We start from the raw sequence: 27,649 nt of genomic DNA, 5'->3' as shown, positions 1-27,649 counted from the left end.
CCGGTGAAAAATCATTATTATTCCTGTACAGCTCTCTCCATACATACAATGATACATTTATATTATCTCTTAACAACATATTTCCTGTTGTGCAATCTAGGTTTTTGTCTTCTTTTTTTGTAATTCAGACATGGACACTGCAAAAGAAATGTATGGTCACACTGGAAAAGATGTAAGCAACCATATTCCACACCTATTCTTATCTTATTTCAGTGGCATACAGTACACCCTCATTCTTGACTCATCCACAATCATTCCTAACATATCACGTACTGTCTTCAAGATGGTAAAATATAGGAGTCCTATTCCAAGTATTTGAGTGGGAGTAATATAATGAGGAATTCTACGCCAGTAACTCTGAGGCTTGATTAACCCTGTGCTGGCTACGGTGTGAAAGTTAAGCAAGCTGGGTTGTTTACAGTTTTCAGGGAAATAAAATTAAATAAATAAAATTAAAAATATCTGGGAAAACAGAATATGAAACGCTGCAGATGTTAGTCTAAAAAAAAAAAAAAAAACGGCAGTTTCTTACATAAATGGCAAGCTTACGTCATAAAGTTTATAAACAATTACTTACACACAGATTTCATATAACTGATGCTTGACTCAAAGGCTCCTTAAAAGAAAGGCATGGAAATCGGACTTAGCCGGGGGGAATGCTTTCTGTTTGAACAAGCAGATGTTCTGTCAGTTTTCTAGTTTTACTCACATTGACAGGCGAGGTTTTATGGCAGTTTTAGCTGTTTGTGAGCAGAGTTCAGACAAACATTTATTTGAAAAAATATTATAAAAGGAGCAAATAAGTAGCATAGAAAATTTTGTAATGAGCAGATATTACCTTGAGCCGGGGCTGCCTGGTTAGCTCAGGGATGCACCCTTGGGTTTCATGCATTCTCAACATGTTCACCTGCCTCTCTTGTTCTAGTATTTGCCCAGCAAGTAGTGATCCACTATTACTGGTCCCTGTAAGACTTGGATTTTATCTAAGCACGTACTTTTTTTTTTTTTACTTCACATAAAGTCAATTTACAGCCAAAAGGTTTGCAAAGCTCATAGATCTATTTGTTCTTAGTTTTTTTTTTTCTGCATTGTTTACCTTTTTCTTTCCTAAAATTGAAATTGCATTATATGGAAAGCAGTCTTGACTTGAGTTTAAGGACATAGTGATGATCTCATTCTCGTAGCCTTCTGCAGTTCTTTGTCTGGAGCCTAAAATCATTTCTTTTGGCACAGTGATATCATCTTCAGCCTTCATCGTTGAACTCAAAGATCAAGACTCTATATAAATAACGTAACCTCACTATGTCATATTTAGACTTTTATGCTTGAGTTTGCAGTTCACAGATGGTGTAATTTCAGATAGAACACCAATGACATGAGGTACATGCATTAATAATTCACTGAAATATGCTACCACACCTGCTGCACTGTGATACAGCTGTTAGCATTGTTGCCTTGCAGCAAGAGGGTTGTGGGATACAATCCCATTGTGGCCTTTTGGAATGGAGTTTGTGTGTTTTCCGTGTGCTTGGGCTCTTTCCTCCCACATATGGACACATGACTGTTGGATTGATTTATCTCTCTACATTGCCATCAATCACGAATGTGGGAATACAAGGTTGGTTGTACTTTTTTGCCTCTGTGCTGCCTTGTGATCAATTTGCCACCAGTCCAGGCTATACATGGGTTCTTGCTCATTGACTGCAGGAGCTGAGTACCACCCCTCCTTCACGACCTATTAAGCTGGTGTTTAAAAAAGTGAGATGGCACTGATGCTTAGGTTTAAAAAAAAGTACCCACTGTCATGGAAACAACTGGCCAAGTCATAAAATCAAAGAGTCATGGTTCTCTTTTGGAAACTAGTGCTGTTGATAAGGTGCATATCTTTAACCCCCGTCTTAACAATGGAAGTTTTTGCTGGCCTGACTCATCTGCTCAATCTAAAACAAGTGCCACAACATATTAATACGTAGTCTTAGATGTGTCAATGCTAACAATAAAAAAAGAGAATACAATGTAAATACTGTCCCAGTGTTTAGAATGGTTAATTGAAAAAGGGTTTTGCTGTAAGCTTTCTTATTTTGAAAAAGAATCGTGTGGACAAAGTCTCAGAGGGACAGATACAAGGAAAGCTGTAGTTTCATTTCAGGTAAGTAAGATTTGGCAATCCTGATTTAAGTTGAGAGACTTAGGGATGGAAATAATAGAAGTGGTATACTGCAATTTTTATGCAGAAAAATATATGGGCCGAGTCTTCAACCACAATTCAACTTATTCAGCAAAATTATTTTTCATACTTATTACAGCTCAGTTCATTATTCCAAAGAGGAAAAAAAATAAAAAACACAACAATTAAATGCCTCTGTGTAATGAAAACAGCTGGTGCCCCGCGGATTGACAGTCTTGCAGACGGATGGAGCAGATGTGCTGAAATCCACATTCGCCCTCACGAGTATGACTCAAAAATACAGTCTAACAGTTAGATGTCTAATCAATTTATCTGATGCTGCTTTCAGGTGTCTGAAGATGCCAGACCTCAAAGGTCTTATTGCCTTTAAATTCTTAAAGTATTAGTACCTACCATAAATAGCTTCATTGGGGCATCCATAGTTCTGAAAGCAGAGAATTACCCTTCAAATACTTTACAAACATTATCTAAAGGTTAACCTTGTCTGTTTAAAAACGCAGGATGTTGAGATGCAGCATAGTGAAGTTTATAAAACCCATAGAATATTTCCATAACTTTAAGACATTTAAATTATTAAAGTCAGAACAACATGTTCAAATTTGTTCAAAGGTTTTGCAGAACAAATATAACACAGTGAAAGTGAGAAAAAAAGTTGTTGTTTTTTTAATACCATGACCACATAAAACAATGACTTGGTAATTTGTGGTATTTTACACATGACACATTTTAGCCAGCAGTGTCCAGCTGACAAAAGTGAATTTATTAGATGGATCGGACATGATGGTCAGCTATTTATAGACCTTTAAATAGGGCTAATCTCTAATGCTCAGAACCCAGACCTCAGAAATGTCAGCAGTTGCCTTATATTTCAAAACCAACATGTCAGCGTCCTTTCACACACACCAATTAACATTAGGGAGATATTGGGCTACTCTATAAATAGCACAGGCTGGACTTCAGTGTTGAACTTTAAACCAATACCCATCAGTGAGATGGGGTGCCATTTAGTTGGTTGAAGTGGTTAACATCAATTCTGAAAATGGGAATTGGTCTTTTTTTTCTTATTTCCTTTTCCTCTTGGTATATTGATGTAGTGTCCCGTTAGTATTCTCTGATTGAAGCCGCTACTTTTGTTCTCTTTTTGTTATATATGTTTGTTAAATGGTGTGTGAGCTTGATCATGCATGACTAAGCATCAGAGGTAATGACTGCATCTAATAAGTTTCTGGAAAGCTTTCTTAAAGTCCTCATTAAAGATGGTGTAGATGAGGGGGTTGATCAGAGAGTTAAGGTAGCCCAGCCATGTAAGAAAATCTGCCATTTCGATAGAAGTGTTGCATGAACCACATGTGTTGACGATCACCTCCTTGACAAAAAATGGCAGCCAGCAGATAACAAAGGCCCCTATTATTAACCCCAGAGTGGATGCCGCCTTTCGTTCCCGTGAGCCTGAAATTCGGGGCGCTTGGTAAATTTGGCTTCGACGCGACTCGCTCCTCGAGTCATGCCTGTGTGACTTGCTTTGGGAAACCTTTTTGGAGGCTCGCACCCGTTCACGTTGCGTTTCCTCAGTAGAAGGCTCAGAGAAGGACTTTTCCGGTGGGCTTATGGGCTCTGGACTCCGAGGACCACCGTCGCCATCGCTGTCTCCAGCAGGATAGGATGAAGGAATCATGCTCCCGTTGGTCATGCATGAGTGACGGCTAGCCCTGCTAGCCTCTCTGCGCATGTAAAGTGTCTGAGCGGCCTTGTAGATTTTGTAGTAGAGGATCAGAATGAGCATCAGAGGAATATAAAACGCTCCAAGTGTGGAATAAAGAGTGAAAGCCATGTGGTGGTGGATGATGATGCATTGATCCTTATGCTCTTCGTCATCGCTGTAGTGTCGCCAGAGTAGCGGAGGAAGTGAAATGAGAATGGACAAGAGCCACACTACTGCCACCATGGCACCAGCCCTGGCTCCTGTACGCTTGCGTGAATACTCCACAGCATCCGTGATGGCCCTGTAGCGGTCAATGGCAATTGTGGCGAGATGAAGAATTGAGCAGGTACAGCACGCAATGTCTATGCTCAACCAAATGGTGCACACCACCTCGCCCATGATCCATTTTTCATTCTGGATGTAGATTATGCTGAAGGGCATGACCAGCACAGCCACCAACAGGTCAGTCACCGCTAACGAGCAGATGAGGTAGTTGGCTGGGTGATGTAGCTTGCGAGTGACAGCAATAGCTGTGATCACCAGACAGTTAAAGAATGTAGTTAGTACGGCAACAACAGAAAGGGTTATTGTTAGTAGGATTTTACTGGGAGGGAGTGTTGCGGTCTCAAAGGAGTCATAACTGCTGCTGTTTGTGGCGAAGGCTCCTTCGGTCCAATTAAAGAAATCCATTCTGCAAAATCAAATGGAAAAAAAGAGTCCGACATTAGGCATACAATGAAGAACGGTAAAAAAAAAAAACGCCAAGGTACAACATTAAAAGTGATTGTGACTTGTGTAATCTCACCACAATCTGGGAAGGAAACTAAAGTCATTCAAACTTCACCTCTCGTTTTCAACATTCAAGGGCAGTTATTTGGGCTTTGGCACTACATACAAAATAAATACCAAAATGTCTGAAAAGAATCCTTTCATTCAAGAACATGCCATTAAACTCAAAAGACTGATTCTGCCCAAGGCCGCGAAGCAACTCAAGCAATGAAAAAGCTTATCTTGCTCACAAAAGTTTGCCCTTGAAGCAATTGAAATAATCCAGTCCTACCTGTCTATCCTTCGATGTTTTGCTGCTTTTGGTCGGTTCAGTGTGCAGCAGACCATCTGCTGAGATCTGTGCTGCCTGCTAAATCTGCCATCACCTCACCACTGTTGCTCAGTGCCTAGGAGAAAGTAAGAATGAGAGGAACAATGTGAGAAAATACTTTAAAGTCTGAATTATGCCAATTATAATTTACATTTGTTTTTTGGTCACATATAGCTTGTGTATATTATGCATACATAAAGCAAGTGGAGAGATACATATTGAAAAGAAATTGATACACTTTACGATTTTTTTTTCTTCAAATATTTCCTTCTAATTGAATTCCCTGAAACAAAATCCAGCCCAATCAACTGCCTTCAGAAGTCACTTAATTTTCAAAGAGAGTGTTATATTGTGTAATTTATTTTCAGTATAAGTATAGAAGTGCTGTAAAGGCCTCAGATGTTTCATAAAGATTATTAGTCTACAACACAACAGTTAACACACCAGACAGATCTAAGGCAAGAGTTATGAAGAACTGAAAAGCATGGCTAAGGTACAAAACAATATATTTTTTTTCACAGAACACCGTTTGATCCGTCATCAGAAAATGGAAATAACGTGACAACACTGCTAACCTAACAAAGGCATTTAATTCACCTAAACTGACTGGCTAGGCAAGGAGAGCATTAATCAGACATGCAGCCAAGAGGCGCATGGCAACAATGACATCCAGATCGTCTGGGAGAATCTGTTAACAAGACAATCTTTAGTTATGCATTCCTCAGATCTAGCTTTCATAAGAAATAAAAATAAAAAAAAGTGGAAAAAAAATATGTTTAAGAAAAAAACAAGAGAGCTCTTTTGCAGTTTAACACAAGAAGAAAGGCACAAGACTATTCGCATATGCTCTGTGTTGGTGGAACAGTGATATACCCCAAAAGATGTGCAGCTGTAACAGTGGTGAAATGTGGTTATAAAGTATTGACCATCACTCAAGGGCTAAGTATAAGGGCTAAAATATACACTACATATTTTATTTTTCTAGTTTCTTTTTCTTCAAATACAATCCCAGTAAAATATACTGAGATTCGCACCTGACTACTACAAATAATATTTTGCAATGTGACTAATGTACCTCTTCTTCTTGTTAATGGTTTGTTCTTCAAGCAGATGTTTTAGTATAATCCCCCAGATGGATACATTTTGATGTTGTTATACCTAATTTCTAATGAGTATCAGGAGACAAAACCTAAAAATTTCACCATCTGCAGCTGCGTATGTCAAGTACAGCTAGTGGTTGTACAATAATGGATTCAGCCTCTATCATTTAATCAGAGTGCCAAGAAATGAATGTCATTGCAGCTTCTTCACATCTTCTTCACCGCATTGTTTAATATCCTGAAGACATGAGCGGAATCTGTTGCTATAGAAACCTAAGAAGTACAGTAATTTTAATAAATGTGATGATCTAGCAGAGGCAGCCAAAAGTCTGAGCCAAAGGTCTCCAACAAGACTGTCCGATATCAAGGCGATGGGTTAAGATCTGGGTGGGTGGAGTTTGGATTTTATTTCACTTAAGCCTAACATATGCACTTTATGTATTAGCTGCAACAAGCTCATTTTGAACTCAAGTCAAATTCTAAACAAATAACCACCATGATGTGAACTGGTTGTTCTTTCCCCAACCCAATGATTATAGTCTTTAAAGACAATAAATTGTCTCACTCTGCATTTCAGTACATTCAACATTCTCTGCTCTGGAAACAGCTTGACAGAAAACCCAACAGTATGCAGATTACTTTGTGCAGAAAGATAAATGATAATTACTGCTGCACCGATGCACTGTCAGCAGTGCACAAATGTGTTTCTGACTAAAATAAAGGGAAGAGCTGAGAGTGTCTTTAAGCTAGTTATATGGTGTGTGCATGTATATAACTGCACTGACTGATGTATGCAATACTGTCAAACATTGAACACAATGTAAAAAAAACATCTGCCTTTTTTCTGAAATGTTCCAAAGTGCAGCTTTTCTCCTCAAGACCGTCTGAAGATAAGCTCTACTGAACCAGCATAAATCCAGTCGGTTCTGCTTTATTCCCTCCAAAAAGTGCCTGAACATGGATTCAGCAAATTTGAAAAGCGGAATTATGGCCATGTTGTTTATAGAATTATCCAGTGAGTTGTTTGTGTGAATGTGTGTGTGTGTGTGTGTGTGTGTCGCTACATTTTCCACAGCCCATTCTTTACAACATCTGCCTATTGTGAATGAGTAGATAAGATAAGGGAGTGACCAGATTTTCCAAATCATTTCTAATTGTCTACATTCTCTAATAACAAAAGATATGCTCAAGCACAACAGTACTGTACAAAAATTACTCAGCATTCTACAACAGACTCGTTCAGCATTCAATAAAAGCAGATTTTTTTTTTCCACTGTGAAAGCGCAAACCAAAGGCAGTGTAGCCCGAACAGTTGTAACAATATTATAGCTAACATATTTAATTAATTCAGCATTTGTCAAACTGATTCACCTAATGCTCAATATTTAGGGTAAAGCTAAAAATTTAACTTTAATTTATGAAGGTTTCAAAAATCAGCTTTAATGGCAACTAAAATTACAGTTGAATTCAATGTTTTAGTTTAAGTCTAAACTAGTTTTAGAGGGAAGACTTTTACAAATAGAATAAAATGTTCCATGAATCTCAAATGGCACTTTGAAGAATCTATGTTTTCTAGAATAACCCAGTTCAGATCTGAATATAATTTGAACAAAAGGTGGTCAAACATCTGGACAGAAAGCGATAGTAGCTGAATGATTTTAATTAATCATACAGCACAGTGCTACTGTGAGCTGGGGTTTCTGAGTGGTCTGCAAGCTTCTGGCTACCAGAACAAAAAGTTTTCCTGAAGAATTTGGCATTGTAAGATGAAAAGTGATGCTGCCTTTTTCCGCCTAAGCAGGGTGTACATGTGTTTGCACACATGAACTGCAGCATACACACAAATATAAGCCATCACAGAAATAACTGGGATTATTGTCAAATGAATCACCCAGCTTCTGACACTTTGCTACTTTGCCCCTTCTATCCATTTTTGCTCTTACAAGAACAGGGATGTTGCATCTGTCATGTTGTAGTAGAAGCTTTGAAACACAGCTTGGCCCAGGCAAGCTGTTGAGCTGCCAAATGCTGCTGTGAAAGAGGGGAGCTGTGAAGTAGCCGATGACTGACTGACAGCTCAGGAGCTTTGCAAAGTAAATGACATGTGAAAACAGCAAATCTCGTTTATTTACTAGTCTGTGTTTTTGTTTGTATTTTTCATCCACTGTCATATTTTTTATTTTTATTTTTTTTATGTCTATGAAAAAGTCTGCTGGTAAGCAGATGAGCTGCATAGATTATTTTCTAAGATGCTAAAATGCTGGTTTAGTTTCTGTAATGAGTGCAACTAAATGTCACACTTTCCGTGTAATTTATCCATATTCTTCACACATTTCTGGGATTCTTTTGTTTAATCATTTTATTTAGTGGCTGTGATTGTTGTTTTATTTGATTTACACAGAAGTAAATAATCCAGTGCACATATTTGAAAAGCTACCATCAGAAAAGCCACTATCACTTTCTGTCCAGAGTTGTATATAGACAACCAGACATCCAAATGCTGGGTGCTAATGTTCTAGCAATGTTTTTCTAACACTGTTATTTAGCTTATATTATGATATGCAGCTGTTCTGTACAAATAAAGATTGACCCGCCCACAATGCTGGAAAACTGGGGAAACCGAAACAACAAATTATTCAACTATTAAATATCTGACAACTTGTGTGTAAAGCACTGAAGGTGTTAGATGAATATATTTAAAATGAACAGTTGTCTACATTTAGCTTGAGATTAGAATGCTAAAGCTAGATAGCCTTGCACTCTATCCATTTTGGGGAAGTTTATCACAGCTGTGTACTTGGCGACTGTTGGCCTGCCTGTTTTATTAACCAAAAAGTCAGACTGAGTGACTCCTGCAGCCAACAGCAGCAGGCGGCGCTAATAAAATAACTTGTCTGGCATAAAAACCAAAAAGTAAGAGTGAGTAATTAGCTGCTGGAACAATGGCAAGCAGAAAGCCAAGTTTCTGAAAAATGATTCAACAAAATGGGAAAATCTTACAAGGGGCTTTGGCTGCAATTTATTCTACTATTAGCTTCCAGCCACTGCAGAAATGAAGTGCATCAACCAAGCAGGGCTGCTGCATAGCAGGTGAAAGCTGAACCTGAAATCACCAGAAGCACAAGGTGATATATTTATATAGTTTTTAATTTACCCTTGTCTTAAACATTTAATTAGCTTCTATTAACTGATGGTAACCCCCCTCCCCCAGAAATGCTGAATTGCTAAAGAGTGACATTGTTTTGTGATAAATTGACAGATGTGTGAATGAGACTAAAAACAAACAAACAAAAAATAACGCATCCGCTGCCACCACTCTAAACAGGCTGGTAGGAATTGAATAAAAATATTTAATGAACATGTTTTCTATTTGTTTTTTTCCCCCTTTGTCTTCTCTTTCATATTTCTTCTGTAATTGTGGAAGTGACACTAAACATATAAATCTGGAAATTGTTAGAAGCTTCAATTCTATGAGGAAATAAATAGTTAATGAATCATAATCAACTCACTTACTGGTTGTTTTATCAGCCTTCACAAAAATTGCAGTGAAAAAAATATCAAGCCACGCTATCTGTCCTTTACCCTGTAATAAAAATATATTTTGAACATAGCCACACACAGTCTACAACTCATTCTTTAGCTGTTTATTTAGTCATGAAAAAAAAAAAAAAAACTGTTGCAGCTATGATGAGGTTAATGAAAAATAAAATCTGGACAAGCTATTAAATATTCATTACTTTTTCTTACTGGTACAAGTTTTCATATTTTTTAAAGAGCAAGAGCATGGACATGTCTCAAAAAAGATCAACTTGTGTTGTCTCTTTCTCATAGTACAGACATAAAATTTCCTGTCAGGTCTTCTTTTAGCATCTTGCCGTCTTCCTTTGTGGTTAACATCCTTGGACAGCCAGGCCTTGGCACAGTAGCATTTATTTTGAAAGTCCTCATCTTACAGACTATTTTCTGTACAGTAGAGCGGGTGATTTCAAATTCTTCTGAGACTTCCCAAACCCTTACCAGACCAATAATCTCCTACACCTTCTGTCTCAAAGGCCTCAGGCAGCTCTTTTGATCTTGTCATGTTTTTAATTCTTTCTTCAGCTGGACAAGCCGCCTTCAAAATGTGGTCTAGATGTTTTAATCATCCACGTCCAATCACCTGATGTCATGTTTTCTTTTTCCATTTGTACTGGAGGCAGGCAATGAATGCGACGTTCATTTTTCCTCACCGCCAAAACATTTTTAAAATGCTATTTTACAGAATAGCTCAGGAATGTGTTTTTTGTCAGTTTTCATGGTTTTTAATATTTGAATTTCATATGTGTTCAAATATGTTGGAAAAACCTATAGTCCCCATTTGTAGGGTGTCCCGATTTTTCCCAGGTATCTGCAAGATACTAGGTGATAAGTTGTACTGTATGTGTAACTTGTAGAGTAATAATCTTAGGAGTGACTGACAGGGTGATGTCATTTGCATTTTGCTGAGAGAGGCAAATGAAATGTTATGTCTCTGAAGTCTCTGTTCTCTCTCACTGACCTGTGTCCTTTTCTACTGTTTCACTTCACAAATCTTTGTGACTGTCGGTTCTCTGTACCTGCTTCATGCTGGCAGAAGCACCAGCTGGAAAATATATTTTAGGGAACTGGTTGAAGTATGTTTTGTTTGTGTTGATGGTTGCTACATTGATTACATCAAACAGTTCTTCTACAGAGTGATTGCCGTTATTAAAAGAAAGCAATGAAATAATTACTTGTTTAAATGTTTGTCTTTGCACAACCCTCTCCTTGCTCCTGTCAAGGCCAAATGTACATGGGAGCTACTGAATCAGATTTATATTGCTAGGTATATAAATGTGTGTGGCTTAGAGCCTTAAAATGTGTTTCACTGGATAATGAACCCAATAACATGTAAAACATATATTTCTTCTTGTTGCATTTATTAGTATGCAGCCATCGTACAGCTGATTTATTCAAGTCTCCACACTCAATGCCTCAGACATGAAAGATTTTTTATAGTCAAAGCTCCCTGGAACTTAAGACCATTATTTCCCTTCATTAGTGAGCACTTTCCCTCCCCAAGAGTGATTTTATGCGGGGCTGAAAAAAGTGCATCCAACCCACCATCTTTATCTGTTTATTTTCCCAGAATGTCTCAGCTGTTAAAGAAAGTTGGAGTAAAATCAAAATAAATCACTACATAAAGCAAAAAAGGGAAAAAATAACCCTGTAAAATGGCCTTAGGTGAAGAAATATTTACTACCTATGATGTTACTTTAGGATATAGAAGTGGATCTGTTATGTGACGTGCCTCAAGAAAATTAGGAACAAGTCGTCAGAGGAGACACAGAAAAACAAAAGATAAAACCCACCAATATCTGAGAAAGTAGTGATTTACATTGTTTTTCTTTTGCACAGTCGAAGTCATGAAGAATCCACCCGATTCTTTCAAAAAGCATTTTTGGAAGTTTTAAAATGGTAAACTTTGTGTTTGAACTCAGCCTGTTTACAGAGTAACCTATATAGCGGCGCAGATAACTTTTGCTGTGTAGGTAAATACTACAAAAGAGGAAAAGAGAATTCTTCTCGTGCAGCTGTAAAACACATGGATGGATTCTTAAGTAGCAGAAAGAGAGCGACACAACATGCACATCTTGAAGCAAACAGGTGTACAACCTTACTTTGGCGATAACATCCACAAGAAAGATAAGTAGCACATTCGACTAAAATGAAATAAAAAAAATAGAAGGTGAGAAGATAAGAAATTAATTTAAATTTTAAATTTTTTATTTTTCCAGAAACAAAGTTATAATAAATGCAGTTTGAAAGTTGGGTTCTGATCAAACACACCTAGTGCTTTGAGTGTCAGGGACATTTTTGGTGGAACTGATGATTATCTAGAACTGTTTTTTTTTTTTTTTTAATTTTCAGCTGAGATCCAAATACTGGCAAAAATTAGGCCTCCACTGAACAGTATTACAAATGACTGACCTCTGAGCAATGCTTAGGCTGGAAGGCGGACTAAACATGAGGCACAGTGATGCAGAGGAGGATGTCCTTAAGCTGTATTTAGTGAAGATCTGACAATGTAGCTCCTTTCTATAAAGTTACGCTACAACGTAATTGGAAATATTTATTTATTTTTCTTATTCAAATTTCTTTTTTATTAATGAGCAGGGTGTAATATATTTTTTTCTTTTTTTAAAACTCAATCGACTTTTTTGTTTTATTTTATTTTTTACTTTTTCTAGAACTCATTACCACTTATGGCTATCTTTAGTTTTTTTCTGATAAAGCTAAGCTTTTACAGTTTATTGTGAAGATTCGTGAGTGACGAGCCAAACTGAATCAAAAATTCTGGGAGCTCTCAAAGTGAGGAACGTGAAGCAGTGAAGCCTATATTTAGTAATAAGGAAATTATTTCCAGCCAAGTAAGAGTAGGAGTGCATGCGACTGTAGAGTCAAGACTGTCATACTGTATGTTTGGCAACAAGAACAGGTTATCCAGAGAGAGATATTGCTCTAAAACATGGAGGGTGGCAAGTATTCAGATGTTTGCAAGATGCAAACATGAGCAACTCTGGCTTTACAATGCTGGATGGTTCTGTGCTGCTAAATTAAAGGCAATTACTGGCATGTTGTTCTGATTCACTGCTGACATCTACCTCAAATTTATGTTGAGAAATGAAGAAATAATGCTCTATACATACATGTCGTCAGAGTTTTGTGTAAAACAAGTTTTGTTGTCTTTTGTGATTTTGTGTCCACGGATCCTGATTTGCCATTTGGAGGTTGAGTGAGCTTATAGTAAAAATTAGATATTGGCTGAAGCACTTTGGCTAATTTGTTCATTTTTGGTCATTTTGGTTCTTTTTCACAAATTTTCAGTGGGCTGGAGGTCTGCACTCAAAACAAGACACATTTGTTGTCTTGAACTTTCAACTTATGTGTCCTGCTCAGTGATGTTGTCCCGACATGTTAGCAGTTTCAGGAGTGCTGCATCCCCCTGCAACCATTTTTTTTTTTACTTTTCAGATGCCACACAATTTTCTCTTTTGGTCCAATTTGCCAGGGGAAAATAAACTAAAACAATATGCAAAACTTGAAACACAGGGGTCTTCTACTCCAGTCCTCAAGGGTTGATGGATGCAACTTTTAGATGTTTCCCTGGTCCAACACACCTAAGCAAATGAGAGAATTACCAACATGCAATCACATAATCCTGCTAATGAACTAAGTATTTGACTCATGTGTTGAAGCAGAGACACATGTAAAAGTTGCAGGTCACAGTCCCTGCAGTACTGGAGTTGAAGACCCGTGTATAGAGTGCTGAATAGAGTGTGGATCTCATAAGGCCCCACTGCTGTCCATTACATAAACAAACATCAACCTCTGCAACTTAATGTAGCAGAAGTTGAATATTGCATAACACATATTGTAGTCTAGAAGTGAATAATTGCAGCAAGTCCCTAAAACAAGAGCTGAGACATTTAACTTTTAACTGTATAAATAGTTAATTTCACTTTTATATGAGGAAAAAAAAAAAAAAAAAAAAAAAAAAAAAAAACGATCTCTTGAGTGTTGTTTCTCAAAGTTAACCGGTGCAAAACTTCCCTTAACTAAACAACAGAAAGAGGAGTAATAGTGGCTGGGGATAATACATGTTCTTAGTGCCAGAGCTACAAATCATTAGGGCCCAATCAGCCATGACTCACATGAAATGGTTGGTGGTGAAAGGTTTTGTCACATAAGCTGCCATTTACTTTAAAGCCATCTGTTTTCTCATGACAGCTTCCAAAAATGAGCAAAATGTGTTATCTAAAGACAAATTAATAATTAAAAGTCGTATGGTATCACAACTTAATAAAGTCATTCATTTTAGATATCGTTATAGGTAACCATTAGGGTAACACCAAAGGTTAATGAGTTCACAAATAGAGAAAAGAGTCAACAGCTGTGAACATCCCAAGGGCTGACCAGCCTACCAAATTACTCCAAAAGTACATTAACAACTCATCCAGGACGTCACGAAAAACAAAACATCTAAAGTACTAAAGACATCACTTGTTTCAGTTAATGATTCAACAAGAAGACCAAAATAGTTTCCATGGCAACAGAAGGAATATTCTGAAAAAATGAAATAAAATAAAAAATATGACACGGTGAAGGGACATGATGAAAGTGTATGAAGTTGACAGTAAAAGTTGATTTTTTTTTGACACATTGTGTGCAACTTTTTAGACTAGCTGTGTATGTAGATAGATTCAAAATGGTTAGTCACTAACCATTTAGTTAGTGTTTGTGTGTCATTACAACACACTCAAAGTCTAAGTGTGCTGTAATGACCTCTTGACATTTGTAAAATAAATAGAAGAAAGAAAAAAAGCTCAATTTCAGATATTCATCAAATATTTAAGGTAAGCAAGGTTTGACACTTGACAGCTTGCAGAAATGTACTCCCTTTACATGTCTTTCATCCTTCAGATGAAATGACAAGATGAAAGGTTCCATCTTTATCAAAATTTAACTAGTGTATTAATACAACATCAAGTGACACAAACAGAACTGTGGAAATACAATGGCAAATTAAACAAACAAACAAGTAAACTTTTAATATTGATCCCATTTAAACCTGAGGGTATTTAGGTCATTTGGTATTGCAGATTGACGAAATTAGTTAAGAAGAGCGTAATGTGTTAGGATTTTCTCCCCATTTCTGCACAAAGGAATGGAGGAACACTGAATATGTAAAAACATGCGAGCTTTCACAACTCACACTGAGATGTGACAATAACATTGTCAATATTTTATAAACTGTATGCAAAAAGAAACAATAAAAAAACCACCAAATAAAAATTTGCACAAAGGCAGACAAAATGATCCAAAAATTCAGGACTTTACATGTATTGTTGGAAATACCTCTTAAAGTCTACATACAACTGTACGTTTGCAGAGCTGTACAAGGGACTAATGATCATCAAGCATAACACTGTAGCACTACAGCAGAGCACACTTCTCACTGCTGGAAACTGATTAATATCTACAACTGCTAGAAGAAAGCAAGACTTAAGCTCAGCAACTTAGAAAATATAAAACATGCATCCTATAACATTGTAAAACAAAGCAATGTCAAAATCTAAGTAGTCTACAGCATTGCATCAGGTGTTAGACAAAAAGACATTTTTTTTAATCATTATTCTTCCTCCCTGAAAAGGTGAATTTCTGGCTTACTACCATATGGGTGAGTGAGTTTCAAGCTGATGCTCCCAATTTGAGAAGGATATCAAAGTAAGGCCTGCAGACAAATGGATGACTTTTTTTTTTAACAAATTAACATACTTTCTTTTTCCTTCATGGTGCGCTAAGGGGATTAGGAAATATAGGTGTGTTAGATTCTACTTCTATAACTGAACTTCACCCAATGTAGCTCTTGCTAACAACACAGTTAGTCATAGTCACTTAACCCTTGTGTTTACAAATGGGGTCCAACCAAACCTACACCCATATCAGTTGTATCATTTGCCTCAGTTCTCGCATGCACAAGGGTTAAGTTAAAATGTATACTATGAAAAGGACTGAATTGAGTAATTATAAATAAATTTGTAAAAAAAAAAACATCTAAGGTGAAGGATAAAATTAGCTACATAGATCATGTATTTAGTAGTGCTGATCAAATCAACACATTATAATTTATTTAATTTGACTTTGTATAAGTGCATCTCAATAAGTTAAAAAAAAAAATCAAAATACTCATCTATTTAACCAGTTTATAATACAGACAAATATTTTTCAAGTGTTTATTTTTTTCCAGTTTGATGGTTATGGCACACAGCTAAATAGATCCCAAAACAGAAATGCTACGTTAGATCCATCTCATGACCTAGACAGTAACGGAGAAGAGTTATGACTTGACAGCTCTCTCCTGACAGTAGACAGTCTCTGACACCTTCCACAAGAAAGCTGGGCTGCAAAAGTTTATTGCTAAAGAAGCCGGATGTTCACAGAATGTTGTATCGAAGTATATTTATGGAAACATGAGTGGCAGAAATAAGTGGCAGAGAAAGATGCACAAATAACTGGGATAACCAGAGCCTTGAATGTAAAGCATAGCCCATTGAAAAGTATGGGGGAGATTGACAGGATGTCGACTGCAGCTGGAGTCAGAAGAAACAGGCAAACATAAGACACGGTCTACAATTTGTGAAGGGGGATATTATGTGTTGTACCAGGCACATTGTGCAATTTTTAGCCAAATCAAGCAAATATGCTACCTTCAGTTGTTATGAAAATGTACATGTCAAAATAACTTGAAACAAATGTGACCTTGAATTTGGCCTTTCTCTGCTTAAGAATTTCATATGCTTTCAGCAGGTCACCACAACAATGCCTCCATCATGCCGTCCAATGATGTCATTCACAACTTTTCTTAGGAAAGTTGTAGGATGGTTCCAAGGCAGAGCTTTGGGTAGAGAAGTGCCGCATCGTACAATTGTTGACTGTGTGGTATTTTTTTTTTAACTGCAATTTTGTGTTTTTGTTATGGAAAGCATCTCGAACCACCTTGCTGCTGAAATGTGCTATACAAGCATTAAGACGCCCCCAAATGGCTGCCATGGGAGATTCCAGAATTTCACAAACATGAACGAATGAGCCAAAGCAACGCTCAAGGTATGTTTTTGATGAGAGAACGACATTAGTAAATTAGAAATTATAAAACACCAACCGGTTGGTACTGAGTCTGCTGAGCTTATCATATGAACGACTTCTCAGTTCAACACTCCTAAGAATGACTGTAAAACAGTACAAAGGCACTGCTGTGATGACATGCTGAGTCCAATTTGAAGGCATCAACTTCCAAAGTCAAATTTATTTTATATTTGATATATGCAGCCTTTTTATAACAACCAAAGGTACATTTCTTATTCTCCTAACTTTCATACATGGTTCTAGCTTTATATTTGTGGGAATCCTAGTGCAGCATAACAAACCTAGGATGCTCACTTAATGGTAATGTATTTTGCAAAACTCAATATTTAAATGTTTAACTTGTCATGGTGTGGCAATAGTTTTAAGTTACCTTTATTGGAAATGGTCTCTTCAGGCCACAGCAATCTCCAAATGGATAGGCTATTTTCTAAAGTGGATAGGAGGATCTTCTGTCCCAATGGAGACAGGACAACATATAAGGTATCGATTGATTGCTGCAGCTCTTTCTGTCACAACACTCAGTATTAACAAGGCAGCACACGTAAATTCAAATTACTTAAATAAAAAGAAACTGAACACAAGAAGGGCAGCCCTTTATTCAGCTTTCTTTTGGAGCTAAACAATTCTTTGCAGTCACCATATTTATGCTTATTCATACCACATTTAGAGCACAGAAAGTTGTTCTGATGTAATACAATTTGACAGTAAGTAATGTCTACACGCAGTACTAAATCATGACGAAAAAAATCAATGATGTTCTCATCGAAAATGTTTGCGGCACAAAGATTAGATTAGCCTGGCCAGACATATGCCGAAAAGGGCGGCTTAATAGTTGCTTCCTGGAAACATATTTAATCTGACTTTGCATGGTTAAAAAAAGTAATTTCTTAAAATATCTAACTTATTTTGACAGTAAACAAGTTCATAAAATGTTGCAACATGAAGGGGCTTATTAGAGCACAGGGTTGTTCACAGCCAAATTGCATCTGATGATGATTTTGTTTTGTTTTTTAAACCTGGATCAAACTCAAATCGTCTCTTCAAATTCCTTTACAATTTTTACTCTCTGGTTGTCTGCTGACGTTACTGTTGGACCAAAAAAAATGAGGCTCACTTTATTCAAGAGCACAGAGCTGCAAATTCTACCAGTGACCATGTTCACATGCACATCAGTTTCTTTATTGAAAACAATATTTAACATTGTTCGTATTTCCAATTTAAATCAGTAATCAGTTGCTCCCACAATACGTCCACCAGTCATGTTTATGCACATAGAAGTCATTTTTTTTACCCCATCAAAATGTGGGTCATTACGTGGGTTTCTTCATAACCCCAGTCAGTTTCCTTTTTGAGCGCAAATGTCCAGTTTTGTATAAGATCGGTAAGAGCAACCTACTTTCTGAAAATGAGAGCATCTCTAAACTGAAGGCAAGAGTTTAACACTATGCAAAACCTTAACAGAAAGATACAGAGTTGAAAAACTCAAACTTGAATGTAGCTAAATCAAACACAGGGTGATATTTTTCTAAGTGTTTGCTTATTTTATTGATTAGCCCATGATTTATGGGTAATGAAAACCCCAAACTCAGTTTCTCATAAAATTAAATTGCATCATACAAATATAAAAAATAGTTTTACTTGGGACTTGAGAGAGGACAATTAGTCAACAATCGAAGATGTCCTCAAATCATCACTGAATGTGGAAACTTCTAACTGGTCCTCAAACAATATGGATTTTGTGGTACAAACTGAAACCTTGATTTCCAAAGGAAATGTGACATTTACTTTGACCTCTCAACAAATGCTCTGAATTCTCCTTAGCCCAAGTAACACAGTTCTCACATCTTTGATTCAACAGTGACTTATACACCAATGCATTTTTGCATGGCAGCTGTTGAGGCTTTTCCTCTTTCCATAGTCCATCGCTCATGAATTTCCCCCAAACTTCTGAATGGTTTTTGCTTCACGATCCTCTCAAGTCTGTGGTTTTCCCTGTTGCTTGCACACCTTTTCCCCCCATTATTTTCCTTCCATTCAATTTTCCATTAATGTACTTGCATAACACACTGCGTGATAGTTTCTTTAGGAATGACCTTTTGTGGCTCACTCTCAATTTGGAGAGTGTCAACGACTGTTGGCTGGATAGCAGTCTTCCCCGTAGGCCTTAACACGATTGAAGTACCGGAGTAAATGTTTTCCCGTGATACTCTAATTTATTGAGATGTAACTTAAAACATGACCTTTGCAAAAATACCAAAATAGCACTCTTAAAATGTGCCTTCAGGTTGCTTTAGTCCAAGGACTTGGCTAATATAAACATCTGATTGTTTATCAGCCTCACTTCAATTCCAAGACCTGAGGGAGAAAATTTCCACCCAGTCTGTTTCTAACGTGACTTATAAACATATCACTAGCAAGCTTATTATTATTTTTGAAGAATTGCTTAAGCAGTGTTTTCTCACTGTGGGAATTGATAATGCTCATGCTCACACATACTGCATCACTTAAATGCACAATATGTACTAATTCTGATGCAACGTTATCATGCCTACATCCGCAACCCTCCCACACACACAAGGGCAAAAGCTTTGAAAAGCAGCTACAGTAGGTCGGGGACGTCAAGGTGATTTCTCAAAGGATGAAATTATTTTTCTATTTTAAATATAAAAAGGTTAGTTGAAACATTTTGACTTCTCACAAGTAAAAAATATGATAATGTTAATTTTGTAAAATCTTCCTCAGATTTGCATGGAGGATAGGCGCCACAAGGCCAAATGCGTTTGGTGATAAATCATACATGCTACGTGCTCACAGCAAGTAAAAGAGTTTTTCACCAGCTGCTGTCATGATAACGTCTCCGCCCATCTTACTCAGCTTCAACAAAAAACAAAACAAAAAAAAAAAAAAAAAATGCATGGCTTTATTTCTCATTTTTAAACATTCATAGTTTGTTGAGCAGTCTTGACCTTAGTGAACTATGAAGAAAAGAGAATTTACTGACATCCTCTGCTAAAACGAACACTTAATGGAATTACTGAGAAAGGAAATCAATACACCTTTCAACTGGATATGGTTTTGACCTAAGCTTAAAAAAAATAAAAACTGGGAAATTTGTATTCAGACCTTGTGCCTTTCTAACTGAACAACATGGATAATCGTTTTAGAATATGTTGGACTTACAGTACCTGAAATTCATGACTGGACTAAACGTTTTTCCATTTCTTTCCATTCTGAAATGCACTAATCAGATTAGATTAGATTTTTCTCCTCCTCTCCTCAAAATTTAAGCATTCAGGTTTTTGTATCTGCAGACAAAAGTACAGCTCACTCAGCAACCAATTCAAATGTGGTAAAACTCGCTCAAAAATGACAAATATATTTTATATTGTCTTTAAAACCCAAGACGAATATTTAAGTAGGATAATGCAAAACGTCTGTTTACTAATCAAAGCCATACAAGAAAAAAAAACCCTAAAAAATACAGCTGTCAAGCTACAAGCTGATTAGTAAGCCGTTTTCAACAAAAAATAAAATATTTGACACAAAATCACTATTGTGCCAATTCCATACCAGCCCATACTTGTCACAAATGGAGTGGCTGAAGGGCAGCATCATGTCAGATCACCACCCATGCAGACACTAATACTAATTAATTGCCCCTTTGAAGCGATACAGTATTTCAAATTCAAAGGATGTGCATATGCATGCAGATTTCTTGAACTCTTAGCTAGTTTGCTGCTATAAAAAAATTTCTTATATATATATATATATATATATATATATATATATATATATATATATATATATATACAAAGAATTTGTAAAGTATTTAGGTCCAGCAACAACTTCTCTCCATGATTTATGTCCGCAAAAGCAGGCATGGTACTGTAGATATAGAAACTCGGCTAACCCTGCTATTTTGCAAACAGTGTTGACAGTTGGTTGAAATATTACATGATAAATATGTCTAGGCTGCTAACAAGAGCAGTTCTGTATTTATACGGCATCATTCCTTTGCCATCTGTAAAACTCTGATGTATTTCTCAAAAATAGATCAACAGCAGAGCCAAACTGAGAACACACAGTAGTCCATGGAGGCCAAAAGCAACTAAGAATTTCACATAAATGTTAGAATAAGATTATTACATTTTGCTGCACCTTTTGAATGATAGGAAAACTGATTTCAATTGGTTTGAATCTCTGTTGTAATGTTGGTAAAGGGAAGAAAAGGAAAAAAAAATAGATGCAGGGAAGGGAACATCATTTAATTCATTTAATAGAATTTAGAATTATGTGTCTCTGAAACTCAAAGTACAAAAAAGTACATCTCATAAGAAATTCCTGCTCTGCTTTAAATGTTATTTCTACGCCACTAATGTCTGTGTTTTCCACATCTCGGAATATTTCCATTCATTAAGTTTATTATTTTCAGTCAGTATGAGAAAAATGCAACTGCCTTATTTCAATTAACTGCTGGATACTGCCTAGGAAGGGGAGAGGTGTCACTACATTATTCTGAGAGTGAATGTCAGTCACGTTCTCAGGGATCTAAGGGCCTTAAGCAGCTGGAATAGTATGATGGGAAAAAGTTAATCTGTTCTGAAACTGTTACTTTGTGCATATTGAAAGTGTAAGTAAACAGGAAATCACAACTACACTTTAAGCTAAACTGCAATGTAAAGTTGATCATCTTAGCTAAAAATACATATATATATAAATGGCGAGTTTTATTGAAAAAATGTATCTTCTGCACTAATATAATTTATAAATGTAACATTGCAAAGAATATTACTGTTGCTAGGAAATTTTTCCAAATCAAATCATCCTTATTACTCCCAAATGATGAAAACTGAATCATCTTCTACAGCATCAGCTAGGAAATTTTAATCTTACACAAAAGAGTCAGAAAAAGTTTGGGAACTGGGTCTAAACATTTATACTGGACAAATTAGAAGATTTCAGCCCCTCTAATGGCTTATAAATGTGAGCTAGATATTTAACATAGCCCGCCGTGTATAAGCAGACATAGGATAGCCGTATAGGGATGCTGCTTTACTCTGCTCTCCACCCTCAAAACATGAAGGGGTACATACAGCTTTGTGACCATTAAATAAAGTACTACACTCATTGTAATGGACATTAAAAGCTGTAGGTGCTACTAGAGGGGCTTTAAGCTTTTGTTCCATTAGGAGTCAATTTCATAAAAGATGCCATGGAGGGGGGAAGACCATCTCTCAAGGCTTCGGACAAAGTCCACTTTACAGTATTATATATGGCCAGATGATTTATGACCTCTTCAAACCTGCCACCTTAGCGCCTAAAGGTTGCTCACAGTAAGAAGTTCACCTTTACCGAGTCAGTTATTGTGTACTCTGCTGAATTGATTTCTGCTACTCATGCGAGCTGACAAATTACATGCACCCCCAACCTGCCTCTTCTTCTACTGCTGGTGTATTTCCCCTCATCAGCACACAGACACACAAATTCAACGGATGGCTGATGTGGCCGTGCTGCTGTTTTTAGTCAAAGGTCTTCAAATCCCAGTGATGAAACCAGAATAACTGTCTAGCATGTGGTTTCACTTGGCAGCTAGCCTTAATTTTAATTCTCATCTCCCATGGAATGGTGAAAATTAATTAAATGCTAATTCTTCAAAGTTCTGGATTTTTTTTCATAATAGGCAGCGCTAAAAAAAAACCCCAACAAATCTCAAAATACATATTTCCAGTATCTGCCATCAAGAGATAAATATGGTGCATGCTTATAAAAAGCTATACATCATGTTTCTCTATTGGTATGCAGCATAATGTGTATTAACATCAAACACCAAATGCAGTTAAACTAATTCTTTCAAAACTGTATAAAACAAAATGCCTTAACTAAAATAGTACATGGTTGACGCAGGATCTCAGTGTAGGTTATAGATGGTGAAACACACAGTTCTGAGATTGTCTCCTGTAAATCAGGTATATTTTTTAATAAATAATCCTAATCAAAATCGCAAGAGTGGAAAATATTTACCAATACATAGAGAAAAAAAGAAAAAAAACAATAGATGTTATCAAAAACATTTAAGCATCAACAGCCTGCTCATTTGCTGTTCAAAAGTGGAAAAGCAAAGAAACCTCAAAATGGAACTTATAGTATTGAAAAGGTGAGTTTATTTATAAAGGGCATTTCAAACAAAGCAAGCTGGACCAATGACAAGACATGCTCACTAAGACAATGAAAAGAAAAAGATAAATATCAACTGAACGTAAAGCAATCTAAAAATAATTTAAAAAATTAAAGGAAAAATTCGTATTTAAAACAGAACAAACATGACTAAAAAGGTAGTTCTATAAAAAAAAAGGTACACCCACTGCAAAGGTCAGCTGTGTTTTAATGTTTGGTTCATGGGACATCTGGTTAGTAGACCCAAGTGCTGTAGCATAAAGTGGTGTAAAAGTTCCTGAGAAGCAAGGACAACCCATGTGGCATTGTAAACATTCAACAAGACAATTAAATCCATCTAGTAATGAACATGAAGCCAATGGATGGAGGGCAGAACTGGTGTCATATGTTCATGGTCTCCTGCTCCTGTCATTAGTCAGGGTAGTGGCGTTCCACTGCATCAAAAGAAATAAACGGAGGTATTCCTGGCATCAGATCAGGATGCCCCCAGGGCACCTAACTTTGGAGGTCTTCCAGGCGCAGCTCAGTGGAAGGACACCTCAGGGTAGCCCTAGAAATCACTGAATGGACTGTAACTTCCTTGGACTGGGAACTATTAGGCTCTCTCTGGACATAAATTTTAATGTTAGAAGCTGAAAAGTTTAGAACCACTGGGAAAACTGACTTGACGTGTCCATCACAGGACACATCCTAATGAATAAGGTTAACACAGTCCTGAAAAAAAGACAGGAAAACACACTTTTATGCAAAGTTTAGTTTTGCTTGAGTACAACCGTTCACTACAGAATAAACAAGAAAACGTGATGAATGTGTGTGATAAAATGTTTTTTATATACACATATATATATATATATATATATATATATATATATATATATATATATATTTAAAAAAAGGTTGAATAGCGTCTCTCCTACACCCTCACTTTGACTCATCGAGTGTATTTTCTTTGCCAGCTTTCTTTCAGTGATTCATCTCTTAAAGTCAGTAAAATATTCTGTGAAATAAGTAAAAATAACGAACATCATCTAAACAATTTGATCAATGGCTTTTTGATGAGAACAGTTTGTTTAACTTTTAGTTACGTTCTTTATAAGCATTTAAATCTAAGTTACAAATTCAGATTTTGTAGTAAGGACGCTTTTTGTCATTTCTTTTATAATGCATATGGATGAATTACTCAAACTGAGAGCTATTGTGAATGTTTGACATGTGTTTCTCCCACTGCGATAACATCGTTCTGTTTTACTTTGTTTGTTGCAATACTTTTACTGTACAAGAGACATGAATCTTTCCTCATTACAACCAAAATATATTTTACCACACTTCCATAATACTTTGAAGTCCTTCAATGAGCTTTAATAAGGGATTTGTAGTCTAATATTCCACCTCGATTTGTAATAATTACTTTATTTAAATATGATAGCTTAAGACAAAGCGACTGGTGAAAAGAAGGAAGAAACAAACAAATAAGGAAAAAAAGAAAGTGAAAAAAGAAAGCCTACACAGTACCTAAAAGTGTTTCATGCTTCACTTTGTCAATCAATTTTATGACTCAGCTAATAGCTCTTTGGAATCTCCATGTTTGTGCAGAATGTGATAAATCTGATGCTTCTTAATCCGTAAAATATTTTTTTGTAGACAACCAATTAAATTTATGCACTATTTGGTAGGCTCTTGACTACAAGTCCATGAAATGCAAATATTTACTTTTAAGTAAGTTGTCTGTTATGTGGTTACACAGCACAGGTTCAGGCTTTGTGTAGAGTCCTCTTTTATGCCTGCATTAGTCACAGGTCAGAGTTAAGCTGCTTAACAAATATCATGTCTTTAAAAAAAAAAAAAAAGTTGAGTAAGGGCTAAATATTAAAGCGAGAAAGAAATCTGTTCATTCTCAAAGGAAAACTAAAGATGAGGTAGTTATTGCTCAATAACCACATGCAACTCTATAACAAAGTCTTAGTCCTATGACTAACACTAAAAGTCTTAGTCATAGTCACTTTTAACTTCCTGCATGATGGAAGTTAAAAGTGATTTTAAGACTCTTACCCTTCAATGTGAGGTAGAGTGGAAAATGCCTCCATGGATCCCTCCATCCTCTCCTGCTTATCAGAGTTCAGGTCACAAAGGTAACATTTCCAGGGGTGCTGTGGTGGCGCAGGGGCAAAGCACAACCTATGTATTGAGGCCTTAGTCCTCATGCTGGTGGTCACAGGTTCAATTCCCAGCCTGGTGACATTTGCCACATGTCTTCCCCTTCTCTCATAACCCTCTTTCCTGTCAAACTACTTTCAAATAAAGGCCACTAGAGCCAACAAAACAAAGGTAACAGTTCCAGGCCAAAAACGAAGACATGCAGTGCCACTCTCCAACTCATTCAGAGAAATCCCAAGGCACTGAGAGCTCAAGGGATTTATAGTTGTTCCAGTAATTTCTAGAGCTGCCCTGTGGTCTCCTTCCAGCAGGATGTGCATGGAAGATTTCCAAACATAGGTGTCCAGGAGGCATCCTGATGTGTTGCCAGAAACACCTCTTACTTCTCTCGATGTGGAGGAGTTAAAGATGTATTCTACTCCAAGAGTGACTTTGGCCACTTTACAGCAATAATATTACATATGTTTGCCTTCAAGTGTTTGTAAGCCAGTTTGTTTTTCACCAAGGAGTGCAGCTTCAAGCCACTCGTATGCTTAAAATAAACTTATCTTCCGTCTCCCGCTGCCTTAAAATTAATTTGAAGTTTTAATTACAAACAGGTTTGGTAATACCATCTATACTTACATTTTGAAAGTATGCTGCAGTCCTGTGTAAAGAATCGAAACAAACGCATTCAGCAATTCTGTTTGTGCCTGATGTAGTATGCAAATGTTTTAAGGAAAAGAAGAGATAAATAAACTACAGCTGTTCCACTGGCAATTGGTTTCCTATCAGTCTAAATGAGTTACACTGCACTGATTGCTTTCTGCAACGAGGCCTCAGACCATCACCAGACAGGACTTTGTCCTTGCTTTGACTCTGCTTCTCATCATGGTGTCCATTATTTTTCTTGTCAACATCACTACTTCAGTGTAATTAAAAATCAGTAGTAAATGTATTTTCATTGCCGCATAGAGTTCGACATCCTTCAATATTTAAAATGTTAAAGCAAGAGGGTCCTTAAAGTACTATGGTAACATAGCTTTCTACAATTAAGTGTAGCATTTAAATATTGACACCTTTTAAAGACTCCTGAATGAAACCAAGTGTCACCACTTGCCTTCAGAGGTCAGCAGTTTTCAATTGAATTCTGGGATAAGAACAGCTTTTCATGAAGGCCTTAGAGATTTGTAAGAAAATGTTAGTGAAGAAACAGTCTCATAAAGACAAATTGACAGACCTGTTTGGTGTTTCAAGTAGGGTTTTGAACTTCTCACACAGCACAGTTCAGTCCAAAAGTATGGTATAACTACAGACCCACTAAATTATGGTTGTCCACATAAAAATAAATGCCAGGAAAGAAGCACATTACGCAGACGAGCAGCTAAGAGGCTAACATTAGCGCTGGCAGACCTGAAGAGATCTACAACTGAGGTAGGCGAATCTGTCAATACAACTATTAGTTGTGGACTCTACCAACCTCCATGAAAGAGTGGTAAGAAGAAAGCCATTTTCAAAAGGCCCATTCAAAGTTTGCTAAGCAAATGTGGCAAAAGCAGTAAATGCAAAAAGAAGTTTGTTCGGTCAGATGAAACAAAAAGTGGGCATGTTGTTCTTCACGCAAAGTACTATGTGAGATGAAAAAGTGTGAATGCATATAACTTTGAACACAGCATTATGGTGGCAGCTTAATTATGGGTGATTCTTTTATTTTCCGGGGACAAGAAATGCTGGGCAGAGTTGATGGGAGAGAGTTAAATACAAGGCAAATGTGGAGAAAGAGCTGCAAAAGCCTTGAAGCTGTGGCAGAAGTTGTCATACAACCAAATCTGCATTGGAATAGCTCAAATACAGCTGTGAACATGTGTAAAACAGTCGGATAAAGGTTTAGACTTAAATACAATTAAAAATCTCCACTAGCGTTCAGAGATGCTCTCCATCGGATCAGATTGAACTTTAGCCATTTTGCAAGAACAAATTTATGTCTCTAGATGTGAAAAGCTGCTAGTGACATGCCACTAAAGACTTGCAGGTGTAACTGACAGAATGGCTGCTAAGTGTTGACACAGAAGGGATGAACAGAAATTCATGCCACACTTTTCAGAATTTGCCATCCACTTGGTCAACCAACACTTTCTGTCCACTTCCAAATTGTTCGCTACTTTGTGCTGGTGTTCCACATAACACTGACATTTTATGTAATAATGCAACAAGTTATGAAAAGGTTTGGGGTTTTTTCAACTTCTGTATGGCCCTGAACAGCCTGCAGCCATAAAATAACATTTTATAGTTTTTTTTTTTTTTTTAATCTGTAGAACCTATTCTATCACAGTAATTTTCTTACTACAATGTGCAGTAACTCCCAAATGCAATTATTTTACATTGCTTTACATTTACATTATAACAGACACATTTGAAAGAAACAAAAATTTAGTTTTTGTATTTCTTTAATTATATATATATATATATATATATATATATATATATATATATATATATATATCTCAAATAAAATATTTGTGTTTGGGCGTGTGGGGGGGCACACACAC

General features: G+C 36.6%; 1 protein-coding gene across 2 annotated transcripts in view; it reads right to left on the bottom strand.

The window, feature by feature from the left end:
• Nucleotides 1-112: 112 nt before the first annotated feature.
• The window catches only part of htr1fa (5-hydroxytryptamine (serotonin) receptor 1Fa), a 31,829-nt gene continuing 4,292 nt past the window's right edge, over nt 113-27,649 (bottom strand). Inside the window, exons 1-3 of one of the 2 annotated variants that reach the window (XM_015019918.1) lie at nt 7,981-7,991; nt 4,951-5,065; nt 113-4,581 (exon numbers count right to left, since the gene is read on the bottom strand). In XM_015019918.1, coding sequence (XP_014875404.1) covers nt 3,384-4,581; nt 4,951-5,006 — 1,254 coding nt within the window. In that variant the 5' untranslated portion in view covers nt 5,007-5,065; nt 7,981-7,991 and the 3' untranslated portion in view covers nt 113-3,383. Of the gene's footprint in view, nt 4,582-4,950; nt 5,066-7,980; nt 7,992-27,649 lie in introns of those variants that run through there. The other variant, XM_015019917.1, reaches the window with a different exon arrangement.

This window comes from Poecilia latipinna, unplaced genomic scaffold, assembly GCF_001443285.1.
Source record: "Poecilia latipinna isolate Pla-1442-1.1 unplaced genomic scaffold, P_latipinna-1.0 Scaffold2506, whole genome shotgun sequence".
Classification (NCBI taxonomy): Eukaryota; Metazoa; Chordata; class Actinopteri; order Cyprinodontiformes; family Poeciliidae; genus Poecilia; species Poecilia latipinna.
Note: the sequence above shows the minus strand (reverse complement) of the source record. Positions and strands in the feature narration are given on the sequence as shown.